Raw genomic sequence first — 25,438 nt, 5'->3', positions numbered from 1 at the left:
TGAAAACACCATGTGCAACCTTAATACTAAAACCTAAATTGTCCAACCTACTAACAGAAGCAAGATTTCTAGCACACTCAGGTACATAGAGACATCCTTCAAGATCCACATGACTTCCAGTGTCCAAGATCAATCTATACGTCCCAATTCCTTCTATTTGTGCCTTCATCCTGTTTCCCATGAACAAGTACTGTTCAGGTCCTCTTATGGGCTGGATCGAACTGAATCCCTGTTTAATATGAGACACATGAGTAGTAGCACCAGAATCTAACCACCAAGTATTATTAGGAACTTCAACAAGATTCATTTCATAGCAAACAAAGCTGTAATGTTTACCTTTCTTGTCGAACCAATCCTTCCTTTTAGGACAATCCTTCTTGAAGTGTCCTACTTGCTTACAAAAGAAACACTTCTTTTCCTTCTGGATTTGACTTTGAGGTCCTTTCACGAAGTTTTTAGCATTCCTTTTGCCTTTCCTACTTGATGTTCTTTTGCTGCTACTGGCACTTCCAAGACCTACGAGGTTAGCAACTTGATCTTTCATCTTCCTTAATCTCCCCTCCTCTTGAATTAGCATAGCCTTTAATTCCTTAAAGTTCCATTTATCCTTAATGGTGTTGTAATTCACCTGAAACTGGCTAAATTCAAGAGGTAGAGAGTTCATGATGAATTGGACCAAGAATTGCTCATGTACCTCCATTCCCAAAGTCGTTAACTTTGCTGCCAGATTAGAAATGTGCGTCAAATGATCATGGGTTGGCTGAGACCAGTCAAACTTCTTTGTAGTTAGCTCATTCATGAGACTTCCTACAATCGACTTGTCAGCCAATTCCGATTGTGAACACTCCTTAATTTTCTCTATGAATTCCCTTGCTTTCTCTGTCTTAGGCATTGATGGCTTAATACTTTCCGCCATTGTTAACCTCATAAGGTTCAAGCTCAGCCTGTTAGATCGCTCCCATCTCTCATAACGAGACTTTTCAGATTCGGAGCTATCTACTGTAATAGCTGAAGGTTCCTCATCAGATAGTATGGCAGAGTCCAAAGCCATTACACCCAGTGTAAACCGGATTTGCTCGAACCACTCACCATAGTTGAGGCCATTAAACTTTACAACAGAGTTAGCAGATGCAAACACATTTGATGAAGCTGCAGGCATTCATACATGTTTACCCATTAGTGCTTTGAGACTTTAATATATATTCAGACTAATAGAAACTTTTAACACTTATATTTTAAATAACCTTTGGGCAATATTTAAATATAAGTACTTTCATTGATGCTAATTATATATTCTTTAATATTAATCAAATCAACACTAGTCAAATAAATATATGTTATCTTTGGATATACATATTATTCACTATAGTAGAAAAATGATTAATTATTTTCTTATTATTAATTATATTCAATGATCCACCTTTGGGTGATCTCCTAGAATATAAATAATAATTTAATTGATCAATCAAATTTTTATGTCATTTAGCATCCTTGATCTTGATCAATTATAAACTTTATAATTATTTTTAATATCTATATGTCATATAACAAGGTCACTTTGGTGACTATCATATTATATACATATAAACTTATAATATCTAAGGGAAAACTACTTAAATTGTGTTAATACTTCATAACACAATTATTTGATCATTAAAATGCAGCGGAAGTTTTTTTTTTTTTTTTTTTTTTTTTTTTTTTAACTATTTATTTTAATTTAATAAAATAACAACTTTATTAATTCAAATATGCATTTACTTTGATAAATGATTTCTGTTTATGCATACTAGACAGAATTACTTAACAGTCATGTGTATGCTATCAAATGTTAATGAATAACAGAAAGCACTCTTTCATGCATGCAACTCATGCATTAATCAATTAAACGGGCCAATATTTCCTTTCTAATTAGGTGAAAGTCTTACAGTCACAACCGTAATAGTGACTCTTCACAATATTACGGTAATAACCGTCATAAGGAAACTTTCATGCATGTGCCTTTACGTTTGTTACCGTAAAACCCAGGTTTCATGTCGAACCTTTAAACAAACGACCATTATGCACACATGAAACATCGTGATTTTAATTGATTTATTGCAAAATCCATTACGTGAATGACTACGTTCATTTCGTAACTTGATCAACAACAACCCGTTTAATTTAGTGGCTGACATATAAAGCCCTTTATGGCATCGTAAGATTCCGTAATTATAATAATAAAACAATCGTTCATAGATTGATTGAGTGTGTCGTATCGTTACGTTCGTTTACGATGCCATATTCATATGCATGATCATCAACGCACACTTTAACAAATACCATACGTTTAAGTGCCGTATGCTTAATTACGATGGATTATACTAATCTCATGAACACTCTTTAAAACGAATGAAACCGTATATGTTCACAAGCACATGAGAACTAAACCGAGAATGTTCTTAACATTTTTCAAATGCCTAGTGAGTGAATTAATTAAATCTAAGATGGCTCTGATACCACATGTTAAATAATTTTATGATTTCAATTATGAAATCTACACCAAGAACTGATCTAGATTTGATTTAATTCAACCCTAACACATTTCTAATGAAGGTAGAAACACTAACCTTGATCCATGCTTGGATGCAACCCCACCAATTGATGTTCTCCTCTTTAACCTTCTCCTTTTGGTGATTTCCTTGATGGACAAGAAATCCCAAACCTTCCTTAATCTCTCCTTTTGATAATCAGTATTGTTGTTTTTGTGTGTTTAGAGAGACTCGTTTTCTTACATACATAAAAGACAATGCACACGAGGCCTTTTATATTAGTCAAAGGGTTGTGTGTTGCAACACAACTCTTCACAATTATAATAACCGTAACACACGTATACTGATATATATTATATACCATTACTTAATGTATATAACATATATGCATATAATTATGAGATTAAAGACATTTATGAATATAAGGTAAAGTAGGAGGGTTATCAATACACCCGGATTCTAACTCTTTAATCGAAACCGATCCATCACGGTATCATCTTTTATATTAGAATCTAAAAACATCAATATATGAACTTGAATTTTATATTAAACCAATAGATACATAGGTCACATAAAATATAAAATATTCTTACAAATATCTCTAATTATCTTCCTCACCACAAGAATACAAGATCACTTGTTTTTTTTTTTCTTTAGTTGTTATTTTGGGCCATGAAAGCTCAAAAAAACTTGGTAAGTTGGGAGAGTACTTAAATCACATGGAAAGTCAAACATTTGATGTTCATCATGTGCTCTCTCATTAGTTTGAAATCGATCTTGATACGCACAGGGTTGTCAGAGTGGAGCCAGATCCTTAAATGCAACAACTGAACTTATTTCTGCTGTAAGTAATCCCCTAATTTGATTTATATGCAAATTATTATAATACTCACCCACTCCGATAGCAATGATGAATCAATCATACATACCAGCTTTTAATGTAAAAAAAATAAAATAGGGTTTCAAGAAAGTGAGAAACGTAGGAGGTGGCTATCTGGCTTGGGTGGACCACAACTTTCCCATCATTAAGGAGCAGCAGCAATCTGCAAACTAAGAGATGCATGCACCCTCTTTAAATTTCCTTTTAATATAATGCAAACTGTGATGTAATAATAGCTCGCTATCTCTCTTTCTCTGTATTTAGAATTTGCAGTGTGTTGTTGTGTTATCATAAAGAAAAAGAAAAGAAGAAACTGTGTTTTTTTTTTCTGTTTTGGGGCAAATAAAAAAGAATTTTTTTTTTTTTTTTTTTTTAACAATGAACGGGGCTATTCTCTTATTCAAATAAAAAAAAAAATTGTGTTTAGCACAGGGAAATACAGTGTTTTCGTTAAATCAACCCTTGAGATGAACTCAAATTAAAACAAACCGACTCGAGCCATAATTGGGCCTTTGAGTGGATATATATATATATATAATAAGGCCCAACCAAAGCCCTTGTCCTTTTCTTTTCTGTTATCTCGGTCCCGACCAGACCAAGCGCTCTCTCGACAGACTCTGCGGCGGTTTCTCATGTCGAAGCAGCTGGAGTTGCCGGAGAGTTTCGTTAGGTTTTTAGAGGCGAATGGCATTGATCCTTCAATCTATAATGAAGGAGATTCACTTCCACGCTATGTAAGGTAACTAAAGAGACCTCTTTGCTCCTTTCCTTTGTCATGAATCCCGATTTATATTTTTGGAACTGAAACCAAAGAGGTTGTGTCCGTTGGAAGGTTGAAACCTGGGTTCGAGGATGTTGTCCAAGAGATTGAATCTGAAATTAACTGCAAGATGGAGCAGCTGAATTGGTTACCTGGATTTTACTCAATTCCTCCACATGTTCATATAGCGAGGTCCAAGGCGTATCAGCAAGGCAAGGTGAGAGAGAGCAACCAAAGTTCATCTCTTCTTATGTCAAAGCCAAGCCTTTATTCCTTATCTTATTCTTCTTTGTGGGATGGATTATTTCAGATGTACGGAATAGACGCAGCTTCGGGTGCTGCTGTTTCAGCTCTTGGTATCTCCCCAGGAGACCATGTCTTGGATCTTTGTGCTGCTCCTGGTCATCTTTCTTTACATTCCCTTTTCTTGATTCCACTGGTTTTTGTGTGAAACATAACAAATACTCTCTCTCTCTCTCTCAGGTGCTAAACTGTGTATGATGCTAGACCTACTGGGTGACAAGGGCACTGCAACAGGTGTCGATGTTGCAAGGCATCGCCTCTCTGCCTGCAGAACAATGCTTCAGAAATATGGTCTCGGTGAAAGGAGTCGTCTGTTCCTTGCTGATGGAACTACTTTCTCACTTCCACCCACCACAAACCTACCTTGTACCGCGAGTGACCAACACTTTCTACATTTTTTTCTATGTTCGTAAACCTATGCTAAAGAATTCATCATCCAGGTGGGTCATGTGATGAAGAAACATTCAAGCAGTGGACTTCTCGTAGACCTTACAAAGAAAGGAAACAAGTAGCCAAGACCAGGAATAACTTTGTTTTGCCGCATGATGCTCACCCGGAAATTGTTTTCTACGGACATAACTCTGGAGTAATAGGGCTACAAAAGAAGGATCTTTTTAGACCCCTTGACCAAAATGATTACGCAAATTGTGGGTATGACAAGGTAAACTTGTGATACATATGCAGATACATTAAAAAAAAAAGCAAGCAACGTAAAACTAAAGACCTCAAGTGTGTGATTTTTGCAAGGTTCTTGTAGACGCAGAGTGCACACATGATGGTTCAATCAAGCATATCCAGAAATTTGAACAATGGGGTTGGACAACGTTGGAACGCCGTGTACTTGATGCTGAGAGAACCGATACAAACTTGACTGCTCTTCAGGTAAAGACCGCTTGTTTTATTATATCACCTCTGTGGCAATCACTGAGAGGGTCTTTGTTTGCAGTTAAATCTACTGAGAAATGGATTCAGATTGTTGAAACAAGGTGGCATTCTTGTTTACAGCACCTGCAGGTAGACTACAGTATGCTCTGTGTGTGTGTTTCTCTTTTTTTTAGAAAAAAAAATCTAAGTTGTGCCAACTAACAGTTTGACGCATGCCCAAAACGAAGATGTGGTGGATGAGTTCCTTGCTGAAAGCTTCTCTGCAGGTACGTAAATGTATTAATTTTGAACAAATGAATCCAACTTTTTGAGGTCAGAGTTTGTTTGGATATGTTACTTAATGGAGGACTAGTGAGACAAAAGTAACAGAAAACTGAGTGATGATGCAGAGCTGCAGGAGATTGAAATGGCCAAGGATTGGCCGTGTAGAAGTGGACGCACTCCAAAAACAGTGCGTTTCGACCCTTCCACCTCAGCAACCAGCGGCCTCTTTGTTGCCAGAATCAAGAAAATGGCACCAGAGAAGAATGTGTTATGATGTTATCTATTATAATCTCACTTGTAAAAGGGTCGTTAGGTTCTTGACTGTCTGAGGAATAGAAAGTGGATTTGCTTATTAAGTTTTATTAATTTGCCAAATCCTAATTCATGAACTGCAGCTGATTTATGTCCTGTAGAACTTGCCAGTCCCGCCTCTTTTCAACTAGAGAGGTTGATAATATTTGTTGGTTGTAGCGTGATACTGAACATGATTGTATTCCACTATAATATTCTCCCCAGGAAGGATAAAGATGCGGAAACGAAGAATTGACCGATGGCATCAGCCTCCTTTATCTGCATAATAATAACCCCCCTTCACAAGCTTGCTTAGTAAACTTCCACATTCCACTGCTCACTCCTCTTCAATTGCTTCTTGTACTCTAGCCAATCGATCCCTGTTCAAATCCCCCCAGTTAACTAAAACCATGTGCAGCAGAGACTTGTTTGGTTTCCAAAAAAAAATATGAAAGTGCCTTTACTTACCATCTTTAGCAGCAAGTGAGACCATGATCTCATCGATACCCTTCTCCATACCCTTGAGACCACACATGTAAACAAATGTGTTGTCTTTCTTCAGCAACTCCCACAGCTCTTGTGCATACTCTGCCATTCTTGTCTGTATGTACATCTTCTCTCCCTTGTCGTTAGTCTGCTCCCTGCTCACCGCAAAGTCCAGCCTGAAGTTTTCCGGATTCTTCTCCTTCATCTTCTCAAACTCCTGAAATAAATTTATTTATCCACACAGGTCAACCAGTTCTATTTTAATGAAATTAAGTAGTGACTAGGATTACCTCCTTGTAGAGCAGTGAGCTGCTTGTGGGTACACCCAAGAAGAGCCACGCCAAACCATTGAACTACATATAAAGCCACAACGTCAAATGGTGATTGGTGTGTCAGAGAGTTTGTTCTTGGACTCACCTTGTAGTCCTCGTGCTCCTCAAAGAACATTTTCCACAAAAATGATCTAAATGGAGCTATTCCAGTTCCTGTTCCAAGCTATAAAGCAAACCGAAAACAAACGAGTAATAATCACAAGGAATGTTGATTATCCATTTATATTATATATGACAAAATACCATGATGGTGGTGGCATTTGGGTCTTTAGGCATAAGCATTTCCTTTCCAACTGGTCCAGTGATCTTTGCCTCATCACCCGGCTTCAAGTCGCCTGTAAAAACAAACAAACAAACACTAAGAAGAGTTCATCAAAACCCATTAAAGGTTCTTCTTCTTCTTGGTCTTGGTCTTACACAAGAAGTTGGAGCAGACTCCCTTAACAAGCTCCCCGCTTTCGTTTGTGTAAACCAATCTCTTGACACAGAGAGAAACCTGCATAAGAAAGACCATTGAAGGATAGGATAATAAGAGAGAAGGTCAAGTCTTCATTGTTTACTAGTCAGAGGGGTGGGGGAAAAAGCTCTCACGGTTTTGGAGTCTCCAAAGTCACCAATGGCACTGCTGGCTATAGAGTATAACCTCAGCTTGTGGGGCTTCCCGTTCTTGTCAATTCCTTCTGGAATCACTCCTATCGATTGCCCTTCTCTGTATGGAACCTCACCTATTCCATTCATGTTGTGTTTTTTTTTACCAAACAACTCGAGTTAAAAATCAAAAACATTCTAATGACTGACTATTATTGAATTTGTGGTGGGGGAGAAGCGTACCTTGGGTGGTGAAGACGATGTGCCAGGTTTCACCGGGAGCATCATCGCCAGTGATCCTGGTGTTCAAGAGGCATCGACCAGTGTAAGGGTCCTTTGGTTTGAATTTGTTGACAACTATTCCTTCTTCCTGTTTCTTTGACTCCTTGACTACTTTCACTGGCACCTCTGTTGTCACCTGAGCCTTCACTATTCCCCCATAACTACACGCCTCTCGTGTGCTCTGTAGATATACAGATAACAAAAATGTTAAAGACTCTTTTGGTCATTCTATTCTATGGCAAGCTGTGATTAAAAAGCAAAGAAATGATACCTTGTTGTTGAGGAAAATCCTTTGAGGGGAAACAAAGGATGTTTTTGTGGGGAGAGACGACGACGACTTTGATGATGGAAATGAGACTGCAGCAGCTATAGCAGCAGCAGCAGCAGCAGCCATGTTTGAACAATAATGGAAGAAGGGATAGAACTCTGGCAAAACAGAAAAGATCAAAGAAAAATATCAGAGGAAGCTATGATACGATGAGGTTGTGATAGGATGTGTGTGAAGGAAAATGCGAGGCCAAGGATTTTTTTTTGTCACAAATTTCATTAATTCAAATCTAAGGCGTTACAACGATTTTAACCGGAGGTATGCTCGACGGTAAGATGAACAACAATAACATGAGAACAATAAAACAGAGGATAGAAGTGTTAAAAGGAGAGACTAGCTCGAAGTAGAGAGATCCACGGATAATCTTCACTTGAATCCTTGAAACCACAGTTCGAGAGAGCTTTAAATAGTCTAAAGAGACGTTGAAATACCCTAGTGAAAGGGGTTTGAAGATGGGTGGAAAGCCGAGTGAGGCTAGCACACCCATCAAACGAAAGAGAACAGCTCTATAACCGTCTTTGTTGCCTCGGGAGACTAGGTGAATCTCAATAGATCCGGGTAGCAAAAAGATCGGTAAGCGAGATCGTGAGGTGATTGAAACTCTTTTCATCTCCGATTGTGAATTTGGCACTGAAACGAACTTAGCCGGAGGGATTTGTCGGACGGAACCATGGTGTCGCTGCCTTCGACACTTGATCTTGAGAAATGGACCAGAGCTTCTGAGAACATTTGTGGCCCAGTCACTTGTAGAGAAAGCCCATTTAGATAAAGTCCAAAAAGAGATTAGGGTTTTGTGGTGAGCAGCGAGACCACATGCGCCGTAATCAGTTTTCCCGTCGGAAAAAGATGAAGTCCGGTGAGGCTTGTCGTCAAGGCTGAACACGGATCCATTGATGTGTCGTGGGAGCTGGGCCGCTGTTGCGAGACGGCAAGATGTGTCAGAGGCGAAGCGTTTGGTGGTGTCAACACCGAAAGACCTCTTCGCGGTGGTGGAGCACATTCTCTCAGATCTGGAATGCGAGTACGAGTTGCGCGAGCAGAGGTTACGGTGGAGTGGTGACTGAGAACCATGGAGAATAGACTGTGCTGAAAGTAGATGCGATAGCCTATGGAGTTTGCCAAGTATGTTCGTGATGGTGACTGCAGCGGGGGAGCCGGTGAAAGAACGGAATCTCAGATTTGGAGCTTTTCTGAACGCTGAGCTAGGGACGACGGAGAAAGCCGGTAGAGGACTACAGATGAGCAGCAATACCCAGAGGAGACGGCACCGGCATAGATCCGTGAGTCCGGCGGCGGAGGCGAAACAAAACCAACCGATAAGCACAAGCATGGAGTGACTGACAGTGCAGAGAGAAGTCATCGTCGGACCAAAGACTAGAAATGCAACATAAGTACAGGGATGAGGCGAAGAGTTCCGACGCCGGAGGAGCCCGAACTCGCCGGCGTCAGAGATGGGTGAAAACAAATCGGTCTCGGGAATCGCGTTGGGAGAGAAAGCGGATTTATTTTTTTGAGGTGGCGAGGCCAAGGATAAGTTATTACACCTTATCATTTCTCCTATATCCACCCATCTAAAAAACATGTTCAGACACCAGTGGCTATACCCCCTCACAGTCTACTAGTTACTAAATCAGATTTATAGTGATCCTCCTGGACTTATCTACTTTCACATGTAGTCATTGATTCATGCCATATCTTCAAAAAAGGCTCAAACAATCATCAATATCGTCTGCAGATATTAGAGGAATAAGTACAGAAAATATCAAAAGAGAAGACCAGCTACAAAAAGCTCCATTTTTTAATCTTCTTGCTTTACACGTAGTGCTATTAAACAAGCCGAGAGAAACACAATTGAAACGTGCGTGCGTGCGTGCAATTGAAATACAAGCCGAGAAACAAGACATCCAAAATGGAAACAAATTGAATCAATTGAAATTGAAACCCCTTGATCCTTTTGACTGGTACAGGTCCAGTCTCCCCTTGGCCTCCTGCAACAGAGCTTCTAAGCTCTCCAGCTGTGTCACCCAAGACTGTTTCGAAGCCCACTCCAACACTGCTAGTACCTCGTCCTTTGCCAGCTGCTCACTGTCCGGTACATTAAGTGCTATGTAACATAGGAGCTCTAAAGCCGGAATCTGAACCCCACTCTCTCCAAAGTAGGCCAACTGAACCAGATGTTTCCCTCCACCAGCTTCTATAATACTCCTCGAGTGATCTTTGTGCAAGTAATTCTCAGTGCAGGCGAATTTTGTGAGGGCAACCGCTGCTTCCCCTGTCACTTCAGGCTCTCTTTCATCCAGAAGCTTCACCAAAGGCCCAATCATCCTTGACTCTGTTGCTCTGAATGTTCTTGCAAGGTTCCCTATGGTTCTCATGCATGGGATGAGTAGCTCAGAATCGGCAATCTCAATGATTTTGAGCACCTGATCAACGACAGCCTTGCAGGCCGGTGAATTAGGTTTGAAGGCGGAGCGTCTGAGGTCCGCATCCTGCTCTGCAACAGCCGTGATCTCCATCAAGGCCATAGCTGAGTTGTATCTGACCTCTTCATTGCCCTTGTCAATCAGAACAGCAAAGCAAAGGAGAGCTCTTGACTCTGTGATGCTTTTGCAGATGGTGGAGTTTCCTTTCGCCAGCTTCCAGAGCGCCCTAGCGGCCATGGCCTTCATCTGACACTTGGTGGCGGAGTCTTCCAGCTCTCGAGTCTTGGAAGTCGAATTCTGGTGTGGCTGTAGATTGCCACCTTTACTCTGGAGCACACCGTTGCTCGTGGACTTCTTGGGAGGGTTGGCCATGGTGCTGACGACGACACTGTGCATCTGATTGGGCATTTGCTTCCCCGTGGGATGGGGAATAGAGCTCTGATCATCGTCGACAGCCTTTGCGGGGGCGGAATGAGGGCTCTCCTTGGCGAGAACGACAGCGTGGTGAATGGAAGTAGCTTTGTTGTTGGCAATGGCGTACTTGCTGTGCTCTTGGACAGTTTCGAAGGCCAAGTGACCTACGAGAAGGCGAATGGCGTTGTGCTGAGCGAACATGTCTTGGCACTTGGGGTGATTGGAGACAAGCTCGGAGGTAGCCCACGCGACCACCGCCTGGACCTTCATGGGTCCTTCTTTGAGGACTTTTCCGAAGACGGAGCAGGCGCCGCCGTGGATCATATGCTCGACGCTCTCGGGATCTCGACCGAGCAAGCCTAAAGCACGAGCAGCGTTCTCTTGCCCCTCAGGTTTGCCTTCCTTGAGCAGCTTAAGGAGAGGCCCAACGCCTCCTTCCTCGATGATAAGCTTGGTGTAGCGATCGTTGTCACGGGCAAGAGAAACGAGGGAAGCGGCAGCATCGGAGCGGTCTTCGAGTGATCCGGTGTGGAGAAGAGCAATCTGCTCCCAGATGAGGCAGAGGATGGGCTCGTTGGCGGCGATCGGCGGAAGGCCGAGGTAACCAGCGTCGCCGCGATCCTCAGCGGGAGCGGAGACGCGGAGGAGCCAGGAAACGTCACTGATGGAGTTCTCCAACTGAGCAGACATCTTGCGGAAGGCGGCGGCGGGGATGATGGTGAAGACGCGCTTCATGATCCCGTTCCCTCGGCACTTGAGCACAAGGGAGAATGCCTTGTCCAGCATCTGCTCCGTGTCGTCGATTATACGGCGCGTCGGACGCTCGTACAGATCCGAACTAGCCCGGGCTGCCTGCCGGAGAAGACCAGCAAGCTTCTCAGTCTTCGCCTTGACTTCCGCGCACTCCTGCTTGAACGCACTTGCCTCATCCGCCGCTTTCACCACCTGGTCTGACAGTTGGATAGGCTTCGCTAAGATTTGCTTCACGATATCCGCCATCTCGGATCAATGGCAGTATTGGATCTGAAGCGAATCAATCGAGATTGGACAAGGAATGAATCGGAGAAGAATCCTTTTATTTCAGAGAAATGTCAAACGCGGCTGTTGGTTGATTACTGTAAAAGTCCCCTCTTTATTCAGTTCAAAATGACTACTATACCCTTCCGCATGACTTTCTGACTTTTACCCACTCTAATTCCTTTCTTCCTTTTGTTTTCTTCAATCTAATAAGATTTTTCTAAAACAAGGTCTCGTGGACTGTGGAAACAAAGTTGAGGTGACCACGTCCACTTTTTACATTGAGTCACCCAACCTTGAAAAAATGAACCAACTACAGCCATCGCTCGCCGATATTAGATCATTATTTTCTAGAGTAGAGTCACTCAGATCCTGCTGGCTGGAGGATCATATGGGAAAACAATAGAAAAATGCTGTGTGTTTGGTTTTCTCCCACACAATTCGTGAATAATAATAATTTGTTATAAAAGGAACTAGAATTTATTTGTATCGCAGGAATTTAAATAAGGACAAAAGTTTATACCCGTAGAACTTTTAATACTGATAGAAAGATTATTATCAGAGAGAATGGAAGAGTGAAGGATGTGTAATCATGTTTTTACAAATGATCGAAAACTCCGTATTTATAGAAGAAAAATTACTGTGCAAATAGTGACAGTGGGACCCACATCTTTAATTATTTCAACATTTTCGGCGTTGGAATGTATGACTTTCATAACACTCCCCCTTGGGGACCGGTGTCACTCTCCGCTCTCGCTTAACGTCTTTGTTGCCTCGTTAAAAACCTTTCCAGGAAAACCCAATGGGAAAAACCATAGTAAGGTAAAAAGAGTACAACTACGTAAGCTCCCCCTCGAATGAACAGTCATAGATCCTTCTGATGGCGCATCCCAATGTTATGGATGTGTTTTCTGAATACCGAGGTAGGGAGTGATTTTGTGAAGAGGTCGGCTGCATTGTCGCATGATCGAACATATCTTACTTCAATCTCTTTATTCTTCTCGAGCTCTTGAGTGTATGAGAAGAACTTCGGAGGTATATGTTTGGTTCTATCGCTTTTGATATATCCTTCCTTCGTTTGAGCAACACATGCCGCGTTATCTTCATATAGAATAGTTGGCTCCGTATTTTCGTCAATCCCACTGCTTGAACAGATGTGTCGGCTTATTGATCTTAGCCATACACATTCTCTACTTGCTTCATGGAGTGCAATGATCTCAGCGTGATTTGAAGAAGTAGCAACAAGTGTCTGCTTCTGAGAACGCCAAGATATGGCGGTGCCTCCAATTGTAAAAACATATCCTGTCTGGGATCGAGCTTTGTGTGGATCTGACAAATAACCTGCATCTGCAAAACCAATCATTTGACCTTTTGAACTTTTAGGATAAAACAAGCCTAAATCAGTTGTTCCTTGAAGGTAACGAAAGACATGTTTAATTCCATTCCAATGTCTTCGTGTAGGAGACGAACTGAATCTCGCTAAAAGATTAACAGCAAAAGATATGTCAGGTCGAGTACAATTTGCAAGATACATAAGAGCTCCAATTGCACTTAAGTATGGAGTTTCAGGACCAAGTATTTCTTCATTTTCCTCAGATGGTCGAAACGGATCATTTTCAACATTAAGTGATCTAACGACCATCGGGGTGCTAAGAGGAGTTGCTTTATCCATGTTAAAGCGTTTCAATACTCGTTTGGTATATGTAGACTGGTGTACAAATATACCCTTTTGAGAATGCTCAATTTGTAATCCTAGACAATATTTTGTCTGGCCGAGATCTTTCATCTCAAATTCTCCTTTCAGATAGTTTGATGCCTTTTGGATTTCGTTTTGAGTTCCAATAATATTAAGATCATCAACGTACACCGCGATTATCACAAATCCGGATGTTGTTTTCTTTATGAAAACACAAGGACATATAGGATCATTTGTGTATCCTTCTTTTGTTAAGTGTTCGCTGAGACGATTATACCACATTCGTCCAGATTGTTTTAACCCATATAATGATCTTTGCAATTTTATTGCACATAACTCTTTAGGTTTGGAACTTAACGTTTCTGGCATTTTAAATCCATCTGGGATTCTCATATAGATATCAGTATCTAATGATCCATATAAATATGCCGTAACGACATCCATGAGACGCATTTCTAAATTTTCATTGGCCGCTAGGCTCATCAGGAATCTAAATGTGATTGCGTCCATAACAGGAGAATAAGTTTCCTCATAATCAATTCCTGGCCTTTGAGAGAAACCTTGGGCTACGAGACGAGCTTTGTATCTTGTAATCTCGTTTTTCTCATTTCTTTTTCGGACAAACACCCATTTGTACCCAACTGGTTTTACATCTTTGGGTGTGAGCACAATAGGTCCGAATACATTTCGTTTGTTAAGCGAATCTAATTCGACTTGAATTGCATCTTTCCATTTTATCCAGTCATGTCTCTTTTGACATTCATATACAGACTTTGGTTCTGGATCTTCGTTTTCTTCATTTATTTCCTTTGCTAAAAGGTATGAGAAAACGTCATCAATATCATCCATCTCATTTCGTTTCCATATCTTTCCATTATGGATGTAATTGATAGAAATCTCATGATTTCCTTCAGATTCAAGATGCTTTATATTGTCGTTAGATTCACAATTTTCTTCGTCCAAAATATTTTCTGTTATTTTGGGAGTATCATGCTTTTCACATTCCTTACGTTTTCTAGGAAGTTTATCCTTTGAACCAATAGGTCTACCGCGCTTTAAACGTGTTCCTGATTCACGTGTATCAACTGCCGTTCCACCATTTTGTGGTATTTCAATACGAGCAGGAGTATTTGCAGCGGGTATATGTGATTTAGTTACCATTTTGGTATCAGCAAATGCATCAGGTAGCTGATTTGCTATATTTTGTAAATGCATGATACGTCGAACTTCTAGTTCTGACTGTTTCGTAGGAGGATCAAGGTGTAATAACGATGGTACACTCCATTTGATCTCTTTTCCTACTTGTTTATTGTCTCCCCCTAGAGTTGGGAATTCTTTCTCATTGAAATGACAATCGGCAAATCGTGCCGTAAACACATCACCAGTTTGTGGTTCTAGGTATCTTATTATTGATGGAGAATCATAGCCAATATATATTCCCAACCGTCTTTGCGGTCCCATCTTTGTACGTTGTGGTGGTGCTATTGGAATATAAACCGCACAACCAAAGATTTTTAGATGAGAGATATTTGGTTCTTTTCCAAATGCTAACTGTAATGGGGAATATCTATGGTATGCACTTGGTCTTATCCGAATTAGTGCTTCTGCATGCAAAATAGCATGTCCCCATACAGAGGTTGGGAGTTTTGATCTCATGATCAATGGCCTTGCAATTAGTTGCAGCCGTTTAATTAATGATTCTGCCAAACCATTTTGTGTATGAACATGAGCAACAGAATGCTCTACTTCAATCCCTGATACCATACAATAATCATTAAAAGCTTGGGATGTGAATTCACCAGCGTTATCTAATCTAACTCTTTTAATTGGATAATCTGAGAACTGTGCTCTTAATTTGATTATCTGAGTTAGAAATCTCGCAAATGCCATATTTCGAGATGATAACAAACAAACATGTGACCATCTACTCGATGCATCGATTAATACCATAAAGTAGTAGAATGGTCCACACGGTGGATGTATTGGTCCACAAATATCACCTTGGATTCTTTCCAAAAACTTTGGTGATTCTTTGTCAACTTTGGTTGGTGATGGTCTTATGATTAATTTCCCAAGAGCACACGCATCACATGTCATTTTATTACTTTGGTATATATCTTGGGTTTTTATTGAATGACCATGTGAGCTTTCAATGATTTTTCGCATCATTGTAGTGCCTGGGTGACCAAGGCGATCATGCCATAATGTAACATCTTCTGGATTTCTTTTGATCACAAGATGTGATTCTATAGCATCAATATAAGTGTGATGCAATCCAGAAGGAAGTTCTGGAAATTTTTCCAGTACAAGGCCTTTGCCTGATTTTTCAGAAGTTATATACAAATACTTCTTTCCATTCTCAGTTGCAGACTGAGTGTTATACCCTTGACGGTATATATCTTTGAAACTCAACAAATTTCTCTTAGAATTTGGAGAATATAAGGCATTATCTATGGAAAACTTTGTTCCATTAGGCAACATAAAGTTCGCCTTGCCAATTCCTTCGATCAGGTCTGTAGGACCTGATATTGTGTTTATAGTCATTTTTACTGACTTTAAAGTAGAGAAATATCTCTTATCCTTCAGTATAGTGTGCGTTGTGCCACTATCTGGTATGCAAACTTCTCTACCAATTTGTTTAGTTGTTGTTCCATTTGCTTTCTTATCCATTTCTGTAACACACAGTTAATATCAATAAAGAAAATAAACTTTCATAAGTAAACATATTATGCATCAATAACAAGTACACAATAATTATACATTAGATATTTTGAAATACAACATTATTTTGAAAGTGAAATACATAATATTTTATGGCATCACTAGGCATTATTAAGCTTGATCAGTACAAGCACTTCAAATATTTTGATGAGTGGCCTCGTCGAAATCTCCCATAAAGTCAGAGGATTCGAGGTATGTCGATGTTGTACCCACAAGGTGTTCATTGAGATTTACTTCCTTTGCCTTGCCTTTAATAGATTCTTGGTACAATTGGCATAGATGCCGAGGAGTTCGACATACTTGAGACCAGTGTCCCTTCGATCCACATCTGTAACAGACGTTCTCATTTTTATGAGTAGGGTTTTCTTGGGTTTCTTTTCCTTTTACCCGATCAGATCGATTCCATGTGTTGGATCCCCTTCCTCTTGGGTTGTTACTCCTTTCATGGTTGCGGTTAAATCGATAACCACGACCACGACCAAAACCACGATTGTGACCACGGCCACGACCACGCCCACGATAGGAATAATTTCCTTTTTCCGGATTTTTTATATCCGTTGCATTTACCTCAGGAAATGCTTTGGTTCCCGTGGGTCGGGCATTGTGGTTTTTAATGAGGAGTTCATTATTTCTCTCCGCTATTATAAGCGCCACAGCGAGTTCAGAGAACCTCGTATACCCACAATTTCTATATTGTTCTTGTAGAACATAATGATTTTTGTGGAACGTTTGGTAAGTTTTCTCGAGCATTTCTGCTTCCGAGACAGGCTTACCGCAATAATCTAATTGCGCCGCTATTCTCAATATAGCGGAATTGTACGTTTCCACTTTTTCAAAATCTTGAAATCGTAGATTTTTCCACTCATCGAGTGCATGGGGGAGAGTAATTTTCTTTTGGTTATCAAACCTCTCCTTCAGAGCTTTCCAAAGATCTAAGGGATCTTTGGTTCTCGCATAATCATGCGTAAGATTTTCATCTAGATGCCTTCTCAGAAATATCACGGCCTTAGCCTTTTCATGAGAGGTTGATATATTGCCATCTTTTATTGTTCCGAGTATTTCCTCGGAATCTAGATGAAGCTCCATGTTTGTAACCCATGCCGTGTAGTTTGTCCCAGTTACTTCCAATGCCGGAAACTGAAGTTTCTCGATTTTTGCCATTTGTATTTCTAAAGAACATAAATAAAAATTATTAGAATATTATTCATATTAAAAGAAACCGTTTACATTAATCATGCAAGCAATTACAAGGAGAAGCGATGTAAAGAAAAGTAAACCGATATTCATCCTAAATTCTCTTGGAGTAAATTCTCCAACGGATAAACCATAAATAGAAACACAAATAAAAATGGCACATAAAAACAAAAGTGCGCGAATCATCTTTCTTGAAATAAAAAATCGGAGGAGAGCGATTTGAATATATTTGAGAGAAGATGAAATGTTTTGGATGAGAAAATGGAGTGAAGATGAGTTGTATTTATAGATGAAAAACACTGTTCATAACCGTTGGAGAAAGGGGAAATTTTGAAAAAAAATTCTTTGTGACCGTTGGGGTTAAATCGAGTGCACTAAAAATCAGTCTGAAAATATCGTATTAAACGGTCAATCAAATCTATAAAATTTCATAAAAGTAAAAATTATGGCAATGAAATATTTATGTTATGACAACAAATCATGCGACGGCTCAGCCGATCAATGCAGAGTAATAAATAAATTATACGGCGGCTCGGCCGACCAATTAATAATAAACAGAATATAAGGCGGCTCGGCCGACCAATAAATAATAAACAGGATATAAGGCGGCTCGGCCGACCAATAAATAATAAACAGAATATAAGGCGGCTCGGCCGACCATTAATAAATTAAATTATTAGTAAATAATATAGGCGGTATTCCGGCCATTATAACATAATATAAATAATAGTAGAGGCGGTATACCGACCATTATAACAGGGTATAAATGATACAAATAAATTTTACCGAATCGCAGAGTGATCGTGCTGATAACGTGTTATAAAAGGAACTAGAATTTATTTGTATCGCAGGAATTTAAATAAGGGCAAAAATTTATACCCGTAGAACTTTTAATACTGATAGAAAGATTATTATCAGAGAGAATGGAAGAGTGAAGGATGTGTAATCATGTTTTTACAAATGATCGAAAACTCCGTATTTATAGAAGAAAAATTACTGTGTAAATAATGACAGTGGGACCCACATATTTAATTATTTCAACATTTTCGGCGTTGGAATGTATGACTTTCATAACATAATTAATATTAACAGAAGAGTTGGAAAAAAGAAATATGTGAGAATCAAATTACAGCTGGAATCTATCTTTCTTTTGTCGCCCTCCACCCATTAAAATAGGACCTGGTGGAAATGCCACGTGACGATCCCATAGCCTCCTCCACCTGGTCGTCTGGTGACACACAGACTCTTCTTCATGTATATATTTCAATGTGTTGTGTGTGATGGAACTAGCTTCGCAGGGGCTCGATTAGTGGACGATGATGCGAAAAAGAGCAATCTCCAGGCAGGTAGGACTCTTGCGTTTGAAAGGTTTTCCTACAGTACCACCAAAAGGAAAACATCATGCAAATCTCATCTACGATTGGTGATAAAAAATTTCATATATGTTATCAAGGTTGTGCATTATCTCATAACTATATTCTAATAAGTTTGTAACCCGGTGGATAGGGTCTTAAGTCAAATATGATCGGCGGTCTCAGTCTGGTAAGGCCTGTTATTTGGAAGGCCCACTTGGATGTTGAAATTATATGGGCCTCATATTTATTAGTCAACCAAGAGCCCATAGTGAAGATAATACCCCAAATCGAGAATCGGTGGTTAGGGCGAGTTGAGCGATCACCGGCGGAGCAATGATTGGTGAGTGTCTGTCAATGAGAAAATCGGGTAGGGCGGTTTGACGTGAGTATAATTTTTGATTGAGGAGGGTTTGATTTGTGTGCAGGGGGGCAAGCGGAGAGAGAAGAACGAGTAGCGTTGGAAATAAGTGAAGAATTAGTAAGGAGTATGGAACCTGGCGCTGTTTTCAGAGACTATGTAAGTTCTGAAACTGAAAGGGGGAGCCCCACCCCCACGTTGTTGTTGTTGATTTGATTTGGAAAAGGTTGTTGGTGTGGTTGTGCAGAATTGCAGGATCAGCTCGATTGACTTTAACAAAAGTTCGAGTTATATGGTGACGGCAAGCGACGATGACTCCATTCGTCTCTACGATGTTGCTACGGCTACGTGAGTTGATATATATATATATATATTTTTTTTTTTTGGTTGGTTGGTGTTGAATGAGTATGTATAATAACAGTCTTTTTTTTGTTGGTTATGATATGTGATTAGATGCCTGAAGATGATTAACAGCAAAAAGTATGGGGTTGATCTTGTTTGCTTCACTTCACATCCTACCACTGTCATCTACTCTTCCCGTAATGGCTGGGACGGTAAGCCAGCGAGCGAGCGAGCATTCTTTCTTCCTCCACAGTATTATTTTTATTATGTATGATTGCCTAACAATCCCTCCCTCCCTCTTCTGGTCTTGTTAGACTCTCTGCGCCTTCTCTCTTTGCACGATAACAAGTATTTGCGCTACTTCAAAGGACATCACGACAGGTTTTCTTTTATTCCATATTTCCATTCTTCTTCTTTAACTGGACTGAACTAGCCTAGTAGGGGTTAACTTCTTCTTCTTCTTCTCTTTTGTTCCACACAGAGTTGTTTCGCTTAGCTTGTGTTCTGCTGGTGAATCCTTCATCTCCGGTTCTCTTGATCGAACTGTTTTGCTTTGGGATCAAAGGGTCGAGAAATGCCAGGTACGGGTTCATTATTATCCTCTCTCTTCTTCTTCTTCTTCTTCTTTTTTTAACCCACTGACCTTTATTTGGTTAGGGTCTCTTACGTGTCCAAGGACGGCCTGCTGCAGCTTATGATGATCAAGGTTTAGTCTTTGCTATTGCCTTTGGTGGCTTCATAAGATTGTTTGATTCCCGTATGTACCATAAGGTTTCTTTCTTAAATCATTCCTTACCCATCGTCCTGCTGTCTTTTCATTTTAACACTCTACTGTACCATAATATACATCCCCTTTCTCTGTTTTGCTTGGATAGGGGCCTTTTGAAATATTTTCCGTTGGTGGTGATCTTTCTGAGGCAAACGTTGTCAAATTTAGTAATGATGGAAGGCGCATGCTGCTTACAACCATGGGCGGCCATATTCATGTGCTTGATTCTTTTCGTGGAACACTCGTACGCCCTTCACCTCTCCTATCTTCTCATGACCAACATAGACTAATGTATCTGGGCTGTGACTATTTTCCTTTTTTTTTTCTACATTGCAGCTATCCACATATAGTGTGAAACCAGTGGCTGAAGAATCTACTTTGGATGCAACCTTCAGTCCTGAAGGGATGTATGTTGTTTCAGGTTAGCCCTAACAATGATGCATTCACACTTGCTCTTTGTAAAATGAAAAAAAAAAAACTAACTCAGTTTCATTGTTGGGTAGGTTCAGGAGATGGTAGTACCCATGCCTGGAGTGTGAGGAGCGGAAAACAGGTTGGACTAGAAATGCGCGTTCCCTGGAAACTTCATTCAGATATGATTTGGTGTTTAATTCAGGATTCGTGCATGTGTGTAGGTTCAGAGTTGGATGGGTGGTCATGGGAGTGAAGCTCCTCCAGTAATAAAATGGGCTCCAGGAAGCCCCATGTTTGTCACAGGCTCATCCGAGCTTGCTTTTGTTATCCCTGACTTATCTAAATTGTCAGCTTATGCCAATCGGAAATAGGAGATGGCACTTAGGACGACTCTCACAAGCTCTAGGCTCCCTCTGAGTTATTGGTTAGCATGTCTGTAACTTATTGCTTGGCTCTTTTCTTGTATTATCTTGTTAAATATAGCGACCCTATAGATAGAAAATCCCCGAGTATTTTCTAAATCTTATTTGTGTAATCTACAAGTTTGATTGTATCCTGTCCCCCAACCCCCATTGTGAAATGAAAACCCCCTTTGCATTTAAATTCTGGGGTTGTAATACTAGGCTGGCAAGCTATTTGACAGAATCTTAATAAGGCCCAAACTCATAAAGAAAGCTAAAGAAGAAGAAAAGGTCCAGTAAGCCCAATATTTTAGATCCAAGAGGCAAGTTTCTTCGAATACATAAAGACAAGACGGAGATTAACTCCATATGCTCCTCCCACTCTTAAAAAATTCTTCTTTCTCCCCTTATTAAAATATCATTTAATATTTATTTATTTTTAAATAGAAAACGTGGGTCCAGATGGTGCAAAGACTCCAATACCCTTAACAAATTAGAATATTCTCAAACCCAACTTCTAATTTATCCACCCATCCAATACAAATCGGATCTAACCCGTCCCTCTTCTCTCTCTCGTAAAGTAAAGAAAAAAAATGGAAGAGGAAAATGCAGAGTACCGTTTGGAGAGCTTGAGATGGCTGGCCTTGATCGACGAGCCTCCGAGTTGCGGAGAGGAAATCATCCTTGGCGGTGGTGGGCTTGTCGAGAACGAAAGTCTGTATTCCGATGTTCTCTCACCCTTTCAACCTCCCGATTTTCGTCCGCCTCCTCTCTGTTCAGTTGACCTCAACTTGAAAATCCCGGGAATTGAATCGAAGAATTTCTGAATGGAATTATTGATTGAACTACTTTAGGAAGATGATAAGAACGTGATGACCCCATTTTGGTTCGTCTGCTCGTCTCGTACTCTTTGGGTGTGAGGAGAAGACTATAGCCGTAATCATGCATGGGGAGAGCAGCAAACACATGTTTTACAACAACGAATCTTAAACCTATAGGGACCGCACACACTCCACTCTGCGGCTGCTTCAATTCCTTGATCCTATGCTCGCTAATTCCCTCGGCATCGGTTCACCACACTAGTACGATCTCGAGCTTTGAAGGTTCAAATCTTCTTTATTTTGCTTATTCATTTCAAAAATCATAAAATTCATGAGCAAATTTAAAATTTTGTAATTGAGATCAGAATCGGGGGTTTTCTTTATAGATTCATGTTCTTGGTAAACGAGATCGTGGCGTTGTATTTGGATATAACAATGAAGATGAGACGCTGCGTGTGTCGTGTGTGGGATTGTGCTTCTGAACATATCTTGATTCGATTCTATTCTGTTTTGTAGGCATACTAAAAACGTTAACTTGTTCTTTGACGTTCTATATTTGCTGAATGGATTTTACATTTCATAACTATTACCTATTTGATAAGGTGGTATAGAATTAAGATCTGGGTTCTTTTGAAAAAGTTCATTTTGGCTTTACAAATATGTAGTGTTTAGACGGATCCTCCATCTAAAAGGCTGTTTGGACCAAGTTGTGGAGAAGCTTGAATTGGTTTTCCAACAAAAAAAGGCCGCTAATTTGTTCCTAAAAGCTGCTGAAAAAAACTGAATCTGTTTGAAAGCTCCCAAACAGTATGGAATCTGATGAGTGACAAGTAGTGTCACATATCTGAAGTAGTCTCGAGTGACAAGTCTCATCTTCAACGATGTATTTCACATGGTGCATAGAGATATACGGGAACTTTTTCATGGGTTCTGTGCACTTCTTCATAGTATTGTAATCATGTTTGGGAAATGTTTGTCTGCTGATGTAGATTAGCATTGTAATAGCAGAAGTTCCATAGAGAAAATAATTAAAATTAATGTTAATTATATTTGCTATTACTGATGTTTGCTTTTAAATCTTCTAGGTTTGTAAAAGGTTTGTGGACTATTAGAATACAAAGTAATAATACTATGTGTTAAAATATATAATTAGCCGAAAATATAAAGTTGTATTAAGCATATAATAAGCCGAAAATATAGAGCTGTTAGAAATAACCATAATACATACTAGTACAAGGTAATCAAAAAAGTAGTCCAATGTAATCCTACTAGTGCTACTAATCCACAATACACATTTATATTGAGCAAATATAATATTATTTTTTAAATTTATATAAAATAGTATATATATCCTTTTGTTTCAAGAAAAACGTAACTTTGATATTTTTACAAAGATTAGAAATGATTTAAATGCATTCATAAATACATATATTTTATCAAAACTATTTTTTGAAAAAAATTATTTATAAAATCAAAGCACTGTATTTTTGAAATTTATTTTTGAAATTTACTTTTAATTAAAATATTTAATATTCTAATTACACTTAGTAATTCTTGGTAATCTTCAAGGTAGTAGTAATACTACCTTACACATAGTAATATTTTGGCAAATTTTAAGTTTTATTAGTAAAACCATGTCCAAATGAAATATTTTTTAGTAAAACCAATGATTTTATACAATTAATGTCATTAAAAAAGAGTATTACATAAACAATTTACCAGAAATAAGTATTTTTATAGATTCTTGTTACTATAACCTTACGATTCACACAACAACCATGAAAGTTAAGGCATCATTTTGGGAAAATGATAAATATTCCTAAACTATATAAATTAATCATCTAAATAGTTTTAATAGTCGTATTTACTATATATATAGTCTACTAATAGATACTAAATGAGTTTTATAAGTTAAATATACGTACTACTTGCAATATATAGGGGTTTCAAATTATACATAATATAACCAAGTAATCATAGTAGTCTGAATTACACATAATAAACCCAGTAGTCCTAGTAGTCCGAATCAAACACAATAAATCCAGTAATCTTAGTATTCCGATTACACACAATAAACCCAATAATCCTAGTATTTTAGATAAAGCCCACACCTGTCGTGCTGGATGACAATAAAAAAACACATAGTTTATCGATTCCTCCTGATCACCACAACGTGAGCAAAATATATCTCCTTGTATTCCTCTTGCATTTAGGTTCTTCATGACCGCTATACATCCTGAAAGTAGTTGCCATAAGAAATGCATTATCTTCGGAGGACACTTCAAATTCCAGCAGTAGGCTTTAAGAACATCAACTGTGGGTCCATAAAATTCTGGTGGTTTTTCTTTATCTGGATAGACTCTTTCCACTTGATACCCATATTGTACCGTATATTTTCCATTGTTAGTAAAATGTCATCCAAGCCTATCATCCATCTGATTTGTACTCAAGGGAATACTTGTAATGATCTTAATATCCTCCGGGGCAACCAAAGTGCTTATAACCTGTAAAAAAATACTATCTTATTATTTTATCGATTTGTGACATATTTTGAACCGGCCTAATTCGGGACCGAAGAAATTTATTATTTTATAGAGATTTTATATTTATTGAGTATTAATTTATAGAGTAATTATTGTACTAGTTTGATTAGTAGTACCCATAAACTTTTATTTTTGCGAAATAATCTACTTTTTACGAAGATATTGTTCGGATAATACCACTACAATCATATTTACGACCATTTCAAATTCCTACTATACTACAGATCCATAAACATAGCTTAAACCTAAATACACTTTTCAAAAAAAAAATCAGCCTCTCTCTAAATTACTATCTACTCTTACATTATTTACATTATTCATGATATATATTTCATTTTAATGATATTCTATAAAAAAAATTATCAAAAACGGCTATAAAAACAACACGAAACACAAAAACACAGTGGTGAAAAACATTTTCATTCTTTTAGAATTAACATCAAATCTTATTTTCTTTATATTGCCCATGATAGAAATTTATTTTAATGATATTTATAAAAAAAATCGTAAAAAATGGACATAAATTACCTCTATTTTGAATTTTAAAATTCATTAATGGAGGATGAAAGGTGTAGCACGATGGGGAAGAAGAAAGAAAGTGAAATTAGTGTGATTCTATTGGTTAGAGTTTTTTTGTGGGGTCAAATAGTTTATATTTATGGTGAGTTTATTAAAATGAATAATTTAATATATTAATGAGATGGAAAATGAATTGTAATATATATAGTAAATAAATAGAAGGTTAGTATAGGGATTGCAATAATAAAGGGGTAGTGGGAATAGATAGGGGACAAGGAGAATGGTTTTTTTATGATAAGGGTATATTGAGTTAAAGTCCAGACAAGACGCATCGTCTTTCAAGGATAAGGGTTACGTGTCTAACATCTACTATATACTAGTGTTAATACCGACACACGAAGTAAAAGACAAATTTATTTTCTCTTTTTTTTTTTTTGCTTTCCACTTTATTATTATTATTCAGCACTGTGTCATGGACTGTTACGAACACGTACGTACTCGACTTTGAAAAAATATCCATCCGG

The 25,438-nt window shown here is 38.8% G+C and overlaps 4 protein-coding genes and 1 long non-coding RNA gene across 6 annotated transcripts; 3 read left to right on the top strand and 2 right to left on the bottom strand.

Annotated features, from left to right (window-relative positions):
• The first annotated feature begins 1,711 nt into the window (after positions 1-1,711).
• LOC125581609 lies at positions 1,712-3,717 on the top strand. The gene is made up of 2 exons (XR_007319218.1): positions 1,712-3,372; positions 3,487-3,717. It is a non-coding gene; the product is annotated as an uncharacterized LOC125581609 (long non-coding RNA).
• Positions 3,718-3,918: 201 nt separating this feature from the next.
• Positions 3,919-5,995, top strand: LOC106415834 (ribosomal RNA small subunit methyltransferase F). The gene is made up of 9 exons (XM_013856669.3): positions 3,919-4,147; positions 4,241-4,385; positions 4,479-4,569; positions 4,652-4,837; positions 4,912-5,132; positions 5,219-5,353; positions 5,418-5,485; positions 5,561-5,622; positions 5,746-5,995. Exons 1-9 carry the CDS (start codon positions 4,041-4,043, stop codon positions 5,892-5,894), a joined length of 1,164 nt encoding a protein of 387 aa, XP_013712123.1. The 5' UTR covers positions 3,919-4,040; the 3' UTR covers positions 5,895-5,995.
• Positions 5,965-8,142, bottom strand: LOC106415924 (ferredoxin--NADP reductase, leaf isozyme 1, chloroplastic). The gene is made up of 9 exons (XM_013856771.3): positions 7,871-8,142; positions 7,561-7,780; positions 7,321-7,454; positions 7,147-7,225; positions 6,973-7,064; positions 6,815-6,892; positions 6,688-6,750; positions 6,380-6,614; positions 5,965-6,291 (listed from the first exon to the last, which is right to left on the bottom strand). Exons 1-9 carry the CDS (start codon positions 7,991-7,993, stop codon positions 6,224-6,226), a joined length of 1,092 nt encoding a protein of 363 aa, XP_013712225.1. The 5' UTR covers positions 7,994-8,142; the 3' UTR covers positions 5,965-6,223.
• Positions 8,143-9,707: 1,565 nt separating this feature from the next.
• On the bottom strand, positions 9,708-11,888 carry LOC106415751. The gene has a single exon (XM_013856557.3). The coding sequence runs from the start codon at positions 11,761-11,763 to the stop codon at positions 9,853-9,855; it is 1,911 nt and encodes a 636-aa protein (XP_013712011.1). The 5' UTR covers positions 11,764-11,888; the 3' UTR covers positions 9,708-9,852.
• A 6,985-nt stretch (positions 11,889-18,873) lies between these two features.
• LOC106416077 (protein ANTHESIS POMOTING FACTOR 1) lies at positions 18,874-21,233 on the top strand. Of its 2 annotated transcripts, none has more exons than XM_013856944.3 (11): positions 18,874-19,087; positions 19,173-19,264; positions 19,332-19,453; positions 19,559-19,659; positions 19,762-19,828; positions 19,929-20,028; positions 20,105-20,218; positions 20,323-20,460; positions 20,553-20,637; positions 20,720-20,769; positions 20,852-21,233. In XM_013856944.3, exons 1-11 carry the CDS (start codon positions 19,081-19,083, stop codon positions 20,999-21,001), a joined length of 1,026 nt encoding a protein of 341 aa, XP_013712398.1. In that variant the 5' UTR covers positions 18,874-19,080; the 3' UTR covers positions 21,002-21,233. The 2 variants fall into 2 exon arrangements, with proteins under 2 accessions (XP_013712398.1, XP_013712468.1); XM_013857014.3 differs by having other exon boundaries at positions 18,875-19,087; positions 19,353-19,453.
• Positions 21,234-25,438: the final 4,205 nt, after the last annotated feature.

The sequence above is a fragment of the Brassica napus genome, chromosome C2 (assembly GCF_020379485.1).
Source record: "Brassica napus cultivar Da-Ae chromosome C2, Da-Ae, whole genome shotgun sequence".
Taxonomy (NCBI): Eukaryota; Viridiplantae; Streptophyta; class Magnoliopsida; order Brassicales; family Brassicaceae; genus Brassica; species Brassica napus.
The sequence above is the reverse complement of the archived record's forward strand: the minus strand, read 5'-3'. Positions and strand labels throughout refer to the sequence as shown.